This window comes from Dermacentor variabilis, chromosome 1 (assembly GCF_050947875.1).
Source record: "Dermacentor variabilis isolate Ectoservices chromosome 1, ASM5094787v1, whole genome shotgun sequence".
NCBI classification, from domain to species: domain Eukaryota; kingdom Metazoa; phylum Arthropoda; class Arachnida; order Ixodida; family Ixodidae; genus Dermacentor; species Dermacentor variabilis.
The window spans coordinates 30856980-30870470 of record NC_134568.1 but is presented as its reverse complement, the minus strand read 5'-3'; the positions used below and the strand labels follow the sequence as shown (position 1 = coordinate 30870470).

Here is a 13491-nt window from a genome sequence, read left to right as displayed (position 1 = left end):
CAAGGTAGGTAAGGTTTGCTGGTTAACACAGGTGATGTGGCGACAGTAGAGCAAAAGATAAGCATCTCCGCGATGGGCGGCAGTTGCTATGCAGTCGGCAATGTCAGTTCAGATGGTGCAATGCGATACATGATATGGTAAATGGAGACCCGTAGCTCACTAACAAAGTGGCCGAGTGATCATGCCGCGATGGAAGCTGCCAAAACACGATTAAGCCCAGCCGCACGAAGAGGCATTGTTTGAAGACGGCTCTACGAAATGGTAACATCTCTTTTGGATGTGGCTGCAAGTGCGTTCTTTTTTTTATTTTGGATTGAACTGGAATCCAACGCGATCTCTGTCAAATTAAGACAAACATGAATCGGTCATGGCCGTAACATCACTGGAAGTCTGAATTGTTTTTTTCGCAGAGGGAAACGTCAAACACTTCCCAATTCTTGATCATTCTGCTGTATTTTCAAGTCTCGAAACCACTTCAGGGGCCAAATTCAAAAATCTTCTAATTTGTAAGTGCTGTTGGCCGCTGGTCGGCCGCCTTCGCACAATAACATGTCCAACATCACGATTAGCAGGCATCTGTTCTTAAGAAATTTTAGCGTAAGAATAATTGTCTGAATACGGGCCCTGTTCGTTACTGGGTACCCTCACAACTGTAATCAATTGCTGCGTTACTTAATGGCCCTCTTGATTCCTAACCTGACACTATACAAAAAAGTCACTGACCCAAAATGCATACTGAAGCGGCAGAAGAGCCACGCTAGTAACAATGGCGGTTTCGACATCTACTGCCGTACTTGGTGTTGAAAAGTAAACTGTTCTGTAGGTTATGGTCAAGACCTGCTGCTTCCTGGGAAAGAAGTTGTTGATGTGCAGCACGTTGAGCCACCAGCTGTTGCGGCACTGGCCCACCATGCGTACAGATTCATACTCCCAGGTCGGACCCTGGCCCAGCTGGGGAAACACCGGGGCCACTAGCACTGTAGTTAACACCATCAGGGGCGCCAACCTGCGCATATTTGGAATGGTGGGATGGCGTATGCGTTCGTGTGGGGTAGTATGCACGTCGCCTTGCTTCTGTGGATAGAAACAAGCAGAGAAAGAAACAAACAAGAAAAGGACCGAGCAAACAAATATGCAAGCAACAAAGTAGCCGAACAAACAAACAAACAAACAAACAAACAAACGAACAACCAAACTACCATGCAAAGATGCAAACAAATAATAAAACGCAGAAAAGGGAAAGAAAGTAAGAAAGAAATGTCACCTTAAAAATCTAATTCTTCTTAGCTGTGATTGTGTGCCGTGCACGCAAATGAATTGATGGATGGCAATAATATTGCTTTTTTTTGGTGTGGGAGCAACTGTTCATTCCATATGTAACTTCATTTGATGGAGTTATAGTAATCCCTGACGGATTTCGTTCAGCCTCGTTATGCCCAAGCAGTGTGAACCAGGCTGCATCGGGCAGTGCGGGAAAGTCAAATTGAAGTTACATATGGAATAAACGTTAATAAACGCGTTAAGAGACAAAGCCGGCAATATAATTACTGATATGGATAAGATTGTTCAAGTGGCTGAGGAGTACTATAGAGGTTTGTACAGTACCAGTGGCACCCATGAAGATAATGGAAGAGGGAATAGTCTAGAGGAATTTGACACCCCACAGGTAACGCCGGAAGAAGTAAAGAAAGCCTTGGGAGTTATGCAAAGGGGGAAGGCAGCTGGGGAGGATCAGGTTACAGCAGATTTGTTGAAGGATGGTGGGCAGATTGTTTTAGAAAAAATGGCCATCTTGTGTACGCAGTGCCTCGTGACCTCGAGCATACCGGAATCATGGAAGAACGCCAACATAATCTTAATCTATAAGAAAGGGGACGCCAAAGACTTGAAAAATTATAGACCGATCAGCTTACTGCCCGTCGTCTGCAAAGTATTTACTAAGTTAATCGCAAATAGAATCAGGAACACCTTAGACTTCTGTCAACCAAAGGACCAGGCAGGATTCTGTAGAGGCTACTCAACAATAGACCATATTCACACTATCAATCAGATGATAGAGAAATGTGCGGAATATAACCAACCCTTATATGTAGCTTTCATTTATTACGAGAAAGTGTTTAATTCAGTCGAAACATCAGCAGTCATGCAGGCATTACAGAATCAGGGTGTAGACGAGCCGTATGCAAAAATACGGAAATATATCTATAGCGGCTCCACAGCCACTGTAGTCCTCCATAAAGAAAGCAACAAAATCCCAATAAAGAAGGGCGTCAGGCAGGGAGATACGATCTCTCCAATGCTATTCACAGCGTGTTTACAGGAGGTATTCAGAGACCTGGATTGGGAAGAATTGGGGATAAGCGTTAATGGAGAATACCTTAGTAACTTGCGATTCGCTGATGATATTGCCTTGCCTCAGGGGACCAATTGCAATGCATGCTCACTGACCTGGAGAGGCAAAGCAGAAGGGTGGGTCTAAAAATTAATCTGCAGAAAACTAAAGTAATGTTTAACAGTCTCGGAAGAGAACAGCAGTTTACGATAGGTAGTGAGGCACTGGGAGTGGTAAGGGAATACATCTACTTAGGACAGATAGTGACCACGGATCCGGATCATGAGAGTGAAATAATCAGAAGAATAAGAATGGGCTGGGGTGCGTTTGGCAGGCATTCTCAGATCATGAACAGCAGGTTGCCATTATCCCTCAATAGAAAAGTGTATAACAGCTGTGTCTTACCAGTAGTCACCTACGGTGCAGAAACCTGGAGGCTTACGAAAAGGGTTCTTCTTAAATTGAGGACGACGCTACGAGCTATGGAAAGAAGAATGATGGGTGTAACGTTAAGGGGGGGGATAAGAAGAGAGCAGATTGGGTGAGGGAACAAACGCGAGTTAATGACATCTTAGTTGAAATCAAGAAAAAGAAATGGTGGGGGGGGGGGCATGGGCAGAGTATGTAATGAGGAGGGAAGATAACCGATGGTCATTAAGGGTTACGGACTGGATTCCAAGAGAAGGGAAACGTAGCCGGGGGCGTCAGAAAGTTAGGTGGAGGGACGAGATTAAGAAGTTTGCAGGGACAACATAGCCACAATTAGCACATGACCAGGGTAGTTGGAGAAGTATGGGAGAAGCCTTTGCCCTGCAGTGGGCGTGGCCAGGATGATGATGATGATGTTGATGTAATAAACAGTTAAGAACGTAAAAAGCAGATGGCAGAACTTAATTTCGTTTTGGAATGTAAATGAAGTGGGAAGACATTGAGTTGATTCCCATTGACAATTGAAGGGACGAGGCACTAGAGCTGCAAAACTTCTTTGCACTGTTCCTATCGCACCTAAAATCAAATTAATCAGATTTGATGCAGCACACAATAGCAAATATACAATACAGTTTGCAAGAGCAAAGATCGAGGCGCAGGAACCACGGGAAATAAACAGGCGAAAGACCCGGCCTCAGAAAAGCGTGCAATGCTCTTAATAGGGGAACGGCGGTAAAAGAAGCAGTAAGAAGAAATTAGTGAAGACGGAGAGTAAAAGATGGGCACAAAGAAACATGTACAGTTCTTTCACATCTCGCAGGAAATATCCAAGACCACATATTACAGTGTGATTATAACAGTAAAGATCACTACAAGCAACAGCGGAAGAAAAGAAGACAGTTAAATTTACTATAGATGTATAGATATGATCACCGTCGTAAAATATTTTTGACTTCTACGGATAATCTACAGATGCTTTTGTGGAATGTACAGATGCACAAAGGATTTATAACATCGCCATACCATTTTATTTCAGGTGAACGGTTGTGTCGATGGCTTTTTTTTTCGGTGCAGCGACCATATAAAGTGACATTTTGAGTCTTGCACAAGGAACGCACGCTGAGGTCTTATACCTGCTTGAACGTCTAATTCAACAAGTTGGCCTTGAACTTGCAGGGAAGGAATGTCGATGTTGTGGACATGAGGACGATGAGTCTTCGCGCGATTTTTCAGCATCGGTTTTTCCATAAACGCGATCACCCATACACGCCGTTTAACTCGCTAGCCCGGTGATTCTCAGTAAGTGGAAGGTGTTCGAGAAAAACAGGGTTTAACATTTTTGGAGATCTCAATTTACAGGAAAACTTCGCAGTCATTAGCCTAAGGAGCTAAGCAGGCATTTCTTCACTGCATTTAAAGCAGGAGGAGTCACTAGCACAGTGAAATTCAGGGAAATATGCGGCTTTGAAAATTCAGGGTAACAGGGATCTTGCTACTTGAAGCACTGCTGCACAGTGTAGTTTGACAAAATTTGATCATGTTTTCGTATTATGCGCGGCGCAAATCTCACATATCACTAAGCATCTGACTGCAGGTGTTTTGCGATGTGCGAGAAAAGAACACATGTAGAGAAAGCATTACGTTGCAGAGCGGCCAATCAGCACTGTAATGACACACACTGTTTCTTACCCGCCACTTAATATACGCGCCGCTTAATAGCCACTATTTCACACATGGACAATATGTGATTAACGGCCTTTTCGTACACATGCCCTGTCGTCGAATTCGTGTAGCCGTCGAAAATGCACAAAATATTGGATATCTACACGAGATTGCTTGATAAGCGCGATCAGTAGTTGCATATTATTTTGGTTGTCGATACGGTGGTGAAAAAAATGACCAAACGTTTCCCCATTGACTGCACACGTCCCCTTCCACAACGAGCGAGAAAAAAGAAAAGAAGTCGAGTAATTTCCCCTGCAGAACTCGTCGCATGCGAACGTTTAGTAGGATACGCCAACAAAGAAAGAAATATTCCTTATACCTGATCACTCGATGAAGCAGGTACTTGAGCACGCAGCGTTTGGTCCGCACGGCGTTCTCTTCTCGCAGCCGGCGGTTGCTCACGTAGACCATCATGAGACCCCTGCGCGAGTGAGTGAGCGCATGCGCGTTATGTCACGTGTCTCGTCCCAGCAGCCCAAAAGTGCACCTGACTCGCGCCTCCACTTCTGTGCGCGTGCGGCCCCGGTTCCCCGGTGCGTACACTTAAGCTCCACTCGCGAAACCTCCCCCCTCGAAACGGGACTACGCAAACCGTATATGCGTGTGTTGATAGATTCAAACTTTCGGGCAGCGTCGCCTTGTGCCTTATTGCGTCATTAATACGATAAAACATTCCGTAAAATTCGGGCGCAATTTCTTGTGTCTATATATAGCTCGGCGCAAGTAACAGCTTACAAACGTAATATGATCCGGGATAATGTCACCATTATATTTCGTTGACATTCATTTTCGCGCTTCTTCAGTGGTCCGAGCGCCATTATCACCGGGGTTCTTTTGTCGTGAACGGTGCATGTGGAATGTGAAACTTCCAATGAAAATACGAGCGTGAATCTTCTCTTTCAGTCACACTAATATAGATCTTGTCAAGGTTCGTATGAGCTGTAACAGTTGTAATTGTTTATTGTAATAAGGACGAAAACGAAGATTGAAAGGAAGGGTACCGGGCATCGCGAAGTGCGATAGAGGACTCGGACGAAGAACAGTAGGGACGACAGGTCTTCATATACTGAGAACATGCCAGTGCCCATGCAGCACATGAAGTGTGCTCAGTTGGTTAACAAGTGTTAATTAGGGAGAAGCCGGCGCCAATAAAGGCGCCCAACCTTTCCTTTAATTTGCGTAAATAAAAAGGTGCACACTAAAAGCCATGATAAATTACTTTGCACTGATAAGCTGGTCTTTCCAAACTCTATCTGCATTCGTTTGGAATGGAAAATTTCTATTATTACTTGTGAAAACGAAGCTTAAACGTCTTTTTATTGCACTTTGTGACAAAACATCAGCGCCTGTACGTCAGTGTGACGTCAAGTCTTTCGAAGTGTTTTCTCCTATTGGGTGGTGATGGCACCGGATAAGTTGATAAAACACTTCTAGATTAGGTTAATGGTTCCTCCAAAATGCATTTTTATCCTTAACTAGACCTGAGTAGGTCTCTAGCAAAATATATGAAGCCACGACGAGCTGATGTGGAAATTCGAAGGTGGCGTCGCCAAGCTTCATTCGTTGTCAGGCGCAGATTAAGATAACTGACCCCGATGGATACGATATCAGATGCGCGGCTTGATCTCTAAATGAACGATTGCCTGGCATATAACAGGCATTGAGGCGTTTGCAGAAGGGTAATCGAACATTCTAGACCGATATAAAATACTTGTCCCTTACGCAGCATCAAGTGCAGCATTAAGACCTAATGCTGCACAAACCGACATTACGGCAGGCGCTAAATTTTCAGCATTCTTTCACCAGTGAAAGAATCCAAAAGAACCAGCCGCCGAACAATGGTTCACTTTGTGCTCAGATCGACGGGCACGGAACTACTGGCAGCAGGCATGACAGGCGAAAACATCCGCTGCACATTCTTACAGCAAGCGCATTCTTACAGCAAGCAGATGATGGTGTCTCCGGCCGGAGTGAAGTTGACAATAAACTCTATGGTGATGTCCTTGATCTTGTCCTTGAGCGTTGCCAAGTTTTCTGAAACAAAACGACACATGGAAGCGTACAAGCGTTTTATTTCAGCATATAAGCTGCACATAAATTTTCTGTTACACTTTAATTACATGCTGTTGCTGTTATCCAAGCAACTATTCTTGCTGGACACTGCACCTATAGATATATCTGCTGCTGTTCAAAGTCGACAAAAGCAGCTTGGTGTCCGTTGCATTGACGCACCGCACAGGTGTGGTGCAAACGTATACATTCGTGTGAGCGATCCTAATAAATGGAGCATATGCTGCAGACTGGGCTACCTATGAGGTTTTAAATGCGTAAGCATTTCTATGCCGACTCAACGAGAAAACCCGTCCGTCACGTAACCGAATCGTTATAAAGAAAAAAAAACGTATAAAACGAAATAAATTCCAATGCAAAAACGGTAGCGGGGAGGAATTTCGAGCCCACGACCCCACGCTCACAAGCCGAGTGTCTTACCCATTGAGCTAAACAGCCATTTTTTTTCTTTATTGCGTGGAATTATGAATAGACACACATGAAAAACAATTTCACACATGCTGCGCAGTCCAACGAAAGTTCAACAATTGGGAAACACAAGCGCCGAGATGCGAAGTGCGCTCAGGAACGGGATCAATGGTTCCAGCCACATTACGAAAGACAGACCTTCTCGAGAAAGATGGCTCGGCATGTCTGTCGTTAATGTAGCTTCTCTATAATGAATAGAGTCCTACTAACATAAACAAATCATATGGTGTACCACTGATTATCTTTTTGAAAAGAAGGAATCACATACCGTAAGATGTGGGAGGATGTTCCTTTCTAATGGTTTTTTGTAAAATGTCCCAAAAATAAAATGCATCACGACAAAGAATGAAGGAATGTTCTATTGTCTCGGGTTGATTGGAAAGTCACGCAAGAAAAACCATGTTGACACGTGGTCTTGTTTATCTTTTACGGGTGAGCGCTTTTCACCGTCTAACGAATGTTATCGTTCAGCGCGGGACGCGTCCGCATGTATCGGAAGTTTCTCGAATGTTATCGATGGTTCTGTTTCACCAAAACTTGCGTAATCTCATTGTGTGTGCGACGCGAATTGTGGAGAACTTTTGTGCGCAAGACTGCTTTTTGTAGACGTGCACGCACCTGCGGACGTGTAACTGTCGAGGCCCATATGCATATGTCGTCAGTACATATGGAAAGGTTGACTATGCTGTAGAACGTCGGCAAGTTCAAGGATTGCAAGGATGAACAAATTGGGGCTAAGAAGCCCGCCCTGCGGCACGCCACAGCAAGTAATGGTCAGCAGTTCGGCCATCCGCACTTTGCACAAAGAAGGATCTTTCGTATAGATAGCTCCGAGTCCACCGAAACATTCGTCCACTAATTCAATTATTTTCCAGGCCATCAAGGATAGCTTAATGCGTTATATTATCAGATGCGCCTTTCACATCGAGGAAAAGTGCAAACGATATACGTTTGCGGAGTTTTTCTTGTCGCACAGACGTCACAAAGTCGATGATGTTGTCAACAGCCATGACCTTGGGGTATAAGTTGTGGCGCTCAAGATACTACTCTCATCATCATCATCATCATCATCATCATCATCATCATCATCATCATCATCATCATCATCATCATCATCATCATCATCATCATCATCCTAGTTACGCCCACTGCAGGGCAAAGGCCTCTCCCATACTTCTCCAACTACCCCGGTCATGTACTAATTGTGGCCATGTTGTCCCTGCAAACGTCTTAATGTCATCCGCCCACCTAACTTTCTGCCGCCCCCTGCTACGCATCCCTTCCCTTGGAATCCAGTCCGTAACCCTTAGTGACCATCGGTTATCTTCCCTCCTCATTACATGTCCGGCCCATGCCCATGTCTTTTTCTTGATTTCAACTAAGATGTCGTTTACCCGCGTTTGTTGCCTCACCCAATCTGCTCTTTTCTTATCCCTTAACGTCACACCCATCATTCTTCTTTCCATAGCTCGTTGCGTCGTCCTCAATTTCAGCAGAACCCTTTTCGTAAGCCTCCAGGTTTCTGCCCCATATGTGAGTACTGGTAACACACAGCTGTTATACACTTTCCTTTTGAGGGATAGTGGCAACCTGCTGTTCATGATTTGAGAATGCCTGCCAAACGCACCCCAGCCCATTCTTATTCTTCTGGATATTTCAGTCTCATGATCCGGATCCGTGGTCACTACCTGCCCTAAGTAGATGTATTCCCTTACCACTTCCAGTGCTTCGCTACCTATCGTAAACTGCTGTTCTCTTCCGAGACTGTTAAACAATACTTTAGTTTTCTGCAGATTAATTTTCAGACCCACCCTTCTGCTTTGCCTCTCCAGGTCAGTGAGCATGCATTGCAATTCGTCTCCTGAGTTACTAAGCAAGGCAATATCATCAGCGAATCACAAGTTGCTAAGGTATTCTCCATCAACTTTTATCCCCAATTCTTCCCAATCCAGGCCTCTGAATACCTCCTGTAAACATGCTGTGAATAGCATTGGAGATACCGTATCTCCCTGTCTGACGCCTTTCTTTATAGGGATTTTGTTGCTTTCTTTGTGGAGGACTACGGTGGCTGTGGAGCCGCTATAGATATCTTCCAGTATCTTTACATATGGCTCATCTACACCCTGATTCCGTAATGCCTCCATGACTGCTTTCTCGTAATCAATGAAAGCTATATATAAGGGTTGGTTATATTCTGCACATTTCTCTATCACTTGATTAATAGTGTGAATATGGTCTATTGTTGAGTAGCCTTTACGGAATCCTGCCTGGTCCTTTGGTTGACAGACTTCTGTCAACCAAAGGACCTGATTCTATTTGCGATTACCTTAGTAAATACTTTGTAGGCAACGGACAGTAAGCTGATCGGTCTATAATTTTTCAAGTCTTTGGCGTCCCCTTTCTTATGGATTAGGATTATGTTAGCGTTCTTCCAAGATTCCGGTACGCTCGAGGTTATGAGGCATTGCGTATACAGGGTGGCCAGTTTCTCTAGAACAATCTGACCACCATCCTTCAACAAATCTGCTGTTACCTGATCCTCCCCAGCTGCCTTCCCCCTTTGCATAGCTCCTAAGGCTTTCTTTACTTCTTCTGGCGTTACCTGTGGGATTTCGAATTCCTCTAGGCTATTCTCTCTTCCATTATCGTCGTCGGTGCCACTGGTACTGTATAAATCTCTATAGAACTCCTCAGCCACTTGAACTATCTCATCCATATTAGTAACGATATTGCCGGCTTTGTCTCTTAACGCACACATCTGATTCTTGCCTATTCCTAGTTTCTTCTTCACTGTTTTTAGGCTTCCTCCGTTCTTGAGAGCCTGTTCAATTCTATCCATATTATAGTTCCTGATGTCCGCTGTCTTACGCTTGTTGATTAACTTAGAAAGTTCTTCCAGTTCTATTCTAGCTGTAGGGTTAGAGGCTTTCATACATTGGCGTTTCTTGATCAGATCTTTCGTCTCCTGCGATAGCTTACTGGTATCGTGTCCAACGGAGTTACCACCGACTTCTATTGCGCACTCCTTAATGATGCCCATGAGATAGTCGTTCATTGCTTCAACACTAAGGTCCTCTTCCTGAGTTAAAGCCGAATACCTGTTCTGTAGCTTGATCCGGAATTCCTCTAGTTTCCCTCTTACCGCTAACTCATTGATTGGCTTCTTGTGTACCAGTTTCTTCCGTTCCCTCCTCAAGTCTAGGCTAATTCGAGTTCTTACCATCCTATGGTCACTGCAGCGTACCTTGCCGAGCACGTATACATCTTGTATGATGCCAGGGTTCGCGCAGAGTATGAAGTCGATTTCATTTCTAGTCTCACCATTCGGGCTCCTCCACGTCCACTTTCGTCTAACCCGCTTGCGGAAAAAGGTGTTCATTATCCGCATATTATTCTGTTCTGCAGACTCTACTAATAATTCTCCTCTGCTATTCCTAGAGCCTATACCATATTCCCCCACTGACTTGTCTCCAGCCTGCTTCTTGCCTACCCTGGCATTGAAGTCGCCCATCAGTATAGTGTATTTTGTTTTGACTTTACCCATCGCCGATTCCACGTCTTCATAAAAGCTTTCGACTTCCTGGTCATCATGACTGCATGTAGGGGCATAGACTTGTACCACCTTCAATTTGTACCTCTTATTAAGTTTCACAACAAGACCTGCCACCCTCTCATTAATGCTATAGAATTCCTGTATGTTACCAGCTATTTCCTTATTAATCAGGAATCCGACTCCTAGTTCTCGTCTCTCCGCTAAGCCCCGGTAACACAGTACATGCCCGCTTTTTAGCACTGTATATGCTTCTTTTGTCCGCCTAACCTCACTGAGCCCTATTATATCCCATTTACTACCCTCTAATTCCTCCAATAACACTGCTAGACTCGCCTCACTAGATAGCGTTCTAACGTTAAACGTTGCCAGGTTCAGATTCCAATGGCTGCCTGTCCGGAGATACTACTCTAGGCGTGTGATAATAATTCTTTCCATGACCTTCCCAACACAGCTGGACAGCGCAATGGGTCGGTCAGAAGCTAGGTCAAGTGGCGACTTTCCAGGCTGGATTTCCACCGCTCAGCAACGGCGCCATCATTCCATGACTGCTTGTAACATTGCAGAAGTCGAACTCAGCCACCTTCACCTAGGTGGCGTAAAGCAGCGTAGGTGATGCCGTTCAGTCTTGGTGACGATGAGCGCCTGCATGTGGCCAGAGCAAAGCCCAATTCCTTAAGGGAGAAGAACACATTCAATTATGGGAAGCGTGTCACAGGAACCTCACTCAGAATTTTGTTATTGATGGTGACCACACTACCCGCAATCTTCACACAGAAATCTTCGGCTATATGAACCTGCGAGCGGCCTTGCTTGAGCGATAGGGCGCAGAATGGATGTCGTTGTCGTGGACATGAGCCAACGCCGCGCACCGTCCTCCATATAATAGACAGTGGCTTGCGGGCGTCAAGTGATTCGCAGAAAGACTTCCACCGTTGTTCCTCCAGCCTGTCCATACGACGTTAGATTTTACTTTGTATACGTCGGAGCGTCTCTAAGGTCATGAATTGACTTGGTGCGCCTGTATCGCCTCTCGGCCCTTCTACGAATCGTTCGAAGTCGCTCAAGTTCCGTGTTGAAATCTGCACGATTTGTTGTGTATGTAAAGGTGTACTTAGACGCTTCCAGTACACTTGTAATGAGGCCCTCAATGGTGCAGGCAAATCCTTCTTTGCATGCCTCTTCCACCTCTATCGTATATGTTGACCACCTTACTAGTCGGGAAGTAGAAAAGGAGAAGCTTCCAAACCCCGTGATCCCTAAGTAGGTGGGAATATGGTCACTGTCATGAGTCTCAATGTCAGAGAACCATCGAACATTTTGACCAAGATGCCGTAACACTGAAGTCAAATCTAAGCAAGTGCTGTAAGTTGAGCCACGCAAGCACGTTGGACTGCCATAATTTATAATGCCGAGTTCGTGGTCGGAAGCAAATTCCACAACTTTCCGGCCCCTTGAATCTATTCTGGAGCTTCCCCAAACCAAATGATGAGCTTCAAAGTCACCAGTTATAATCCAGAGTCCAGAAGTCACTGTCAGGATGTCTCGCAGCCGGTCGCCATCGAACCGACTAGGTGGGGAGACGTAGGCGCCGATAAGGGTGAAAGTCACTTTATTCTTTGTAATGAGGAGGCACACGTGTAGATTTCCATCATGAGGTTGCACCGAGTGGGGAATACAGGTTAGTTCTGTGCGGATGTAAACAATTACTTTGCTGGATTTCCCGCACGTAGATACCATAAAGACTTTGTGTCCACAGAGCAATAGCGCTTTAGACACCCGTGTCGTTCACATATTACCACTATAGGAAATCGGTTGGTAAAAACGTAATGGCGGAAACATGGATCCGTGATTTAAGTCCTCTGGCATTCCACTGGGAAAGCGTTGCACTACACACTTCATCACGGAGTGATCGATAAGGTGCTAAAGATTAATAAGGGCTTATATTGGTCGGATCAATTCTGATACGGTTAATAAGCACCGATAAGGGTTGATAAGGGTCGGATCAAGTCCAATAAGAGTTGCTATGGGTCGGATCATGTCTGATAAAGTTGATAAGGACAGATAAGGATTGATAAGAATCGGCTCAATTGCGATAAGGCCTGATACCTCCCGATAACGGGTGATAAGGCTCAGGTTGAGTCTGAAAGGCTGATAACCATTAAGGGTGGGCTGACATGCAACTTGCGGTCGACTCCGTCAATTTTTGCGGAGTAGAGAGCGCTGCTACGTAGAGTGGATCTAGCGGCGGAGCTTCTCGCAATCCATCAATGAAAGATACGGGAGGCACTCTCAATCTCCCAATGGAATAGACTTGCTCCGCAAGGAGCAGGAAAACTACTACCGGAAGTGTTCCAAATCTGCCATTAGAATTCACCCCAAGTTTCCTAACATTGATAACAACACCGGGCTCCGTGGAGATAAGCGAGTGACAAATGCTTACGCATACTTGCACAACTCCCAGAGGAGTTTTTGCGTTGCTTGTTTTTTTATAAAGCTTCGCACTGAAAGCAGAAACCATCGCAAGTTCTGTTAGAAGTTAAACTATAGCGTATAAATACGCTTCTCGTCATATGTCGACCAATCTGTTTTCAATATCCCTATTTTACGATTCTTTCTAGCGTAAGACCCAGACATAAAACAAAGAAAGCATAAGTACCTCGAAATTGAAAGACTATTGCTAAAGCTGTGAATCGCAACTTGCTTCAGTTTGTGATTTGCGTGAGAGAGATATCGACGCATAGCTCGAAGCCTTGTGACATTGCGCTGATGCAGTTCTACAATGGACACTTAGCGGTTAAAGCGCAACTACAGTGTTTAAAAAACAGATTAGGATATTGCCTTTTTCAAATAGCAATGGCAGTCCTCTTCTAATAACTAATCACCCAACAATTTTAAATAAACAAAAAGGAGGTAC

General features: G+C 44.7%; 1 protein-coding gene across 1 annotated transcript in view; it reads right to left on the bottom strand.

The window, feature by feature from the left end:
* LOC142576211 (O-acyltransferase like protein-like) overlaps positions 1 to 13491 on the bottom strand; it is a 74828-nt gene that overhangs the window by 27297 nt on the left and 34040 nt on the right. The window contains exons 7-9 of the mRNA XM_075686232.1: positions 6427 to 6520; positions 4806 to 4907; positions 838 to 1006 (exon numbers count right to left, since the gene is read on the bottom strand). Coding sequence (XP_075542347.1) covers positions 838 to 1006; positions 4806 to 4907; positions 6427 to 6520 — 365 coding nt within the window. The remainder of the gene's footprint in view (positions 1 to 837; positions 1007 to 4805; positions 4908 to 6426; positions 6521 to 13491) is intronic.